This window comes from Phaethon lepturus, unplaced genomic scaffold (genome assembly GCF_000687285.1).
Source record: "Phaethon lepturus isolate BGI_N335 unplaced genomic scaffold, ASM68728v1 scaffold46771, whole genome shotgun sequence".
Lineage (NCBI taxonomy): Eukaryota > Metazoa > Chordata > Aves > Phaethontiformes > Phaethontidae > Phaethon > Phaethon lepturus.
Window position 1 is genome coordinate 1 of NW_010516410.1, and position 300 is coordinate 300.

General features: G+C 66.7%; 1 protein-coding gene across 1 annotated transcript in view; it reads left to right on the top strand.

The window, feature by feature from the left end:
- Window positions 1-39: 39 nt before the first annotated feature.
- Window positions 40-300, top strand: part of HTR5A (5-hydroxytryptamine (serotonin) receptor 5A, G protein-coupled) — a 2016-nt gene continuing 1755 nt past the window's right edge. The window contains exon 1 of the mRNA XM_010296049.1: window positions 40-288. Coding sequence (XP_010294351.1) covers window positions 40-288 — 249 coding nt within the window. The remainder of the gene's footprint in view (window positions 289-300) is intronic.

Here is a 300-nt window from a genome sequence, read left to right on the forward strand (position 1 = left end):
ATGGAGCGCCCGCTCAACCTCAGCTGCTTCGCTGATACGATGCCGGACAGCAGCAACCGGAGCGGGTCCTCCACCGGCCCGGAGGGCGGCCGGGGACACCTTTCCGTCTTCAGCGTGCTGGTCCTCACCCTGTTGGCCATGCTGGTGGTGGCCACGTTCCTCTGGAACGGGCTGGTCCTGGCCACCATCCTCCGTGTGCGCACTTTCCACCGAGTACCCCACAACCTGGTGGCCTCCATGGCCATCTCCGACGTGATGGTGGCGGCCCTCGTCATGCCCCTCAGCTTGGTGCGCGGGTCT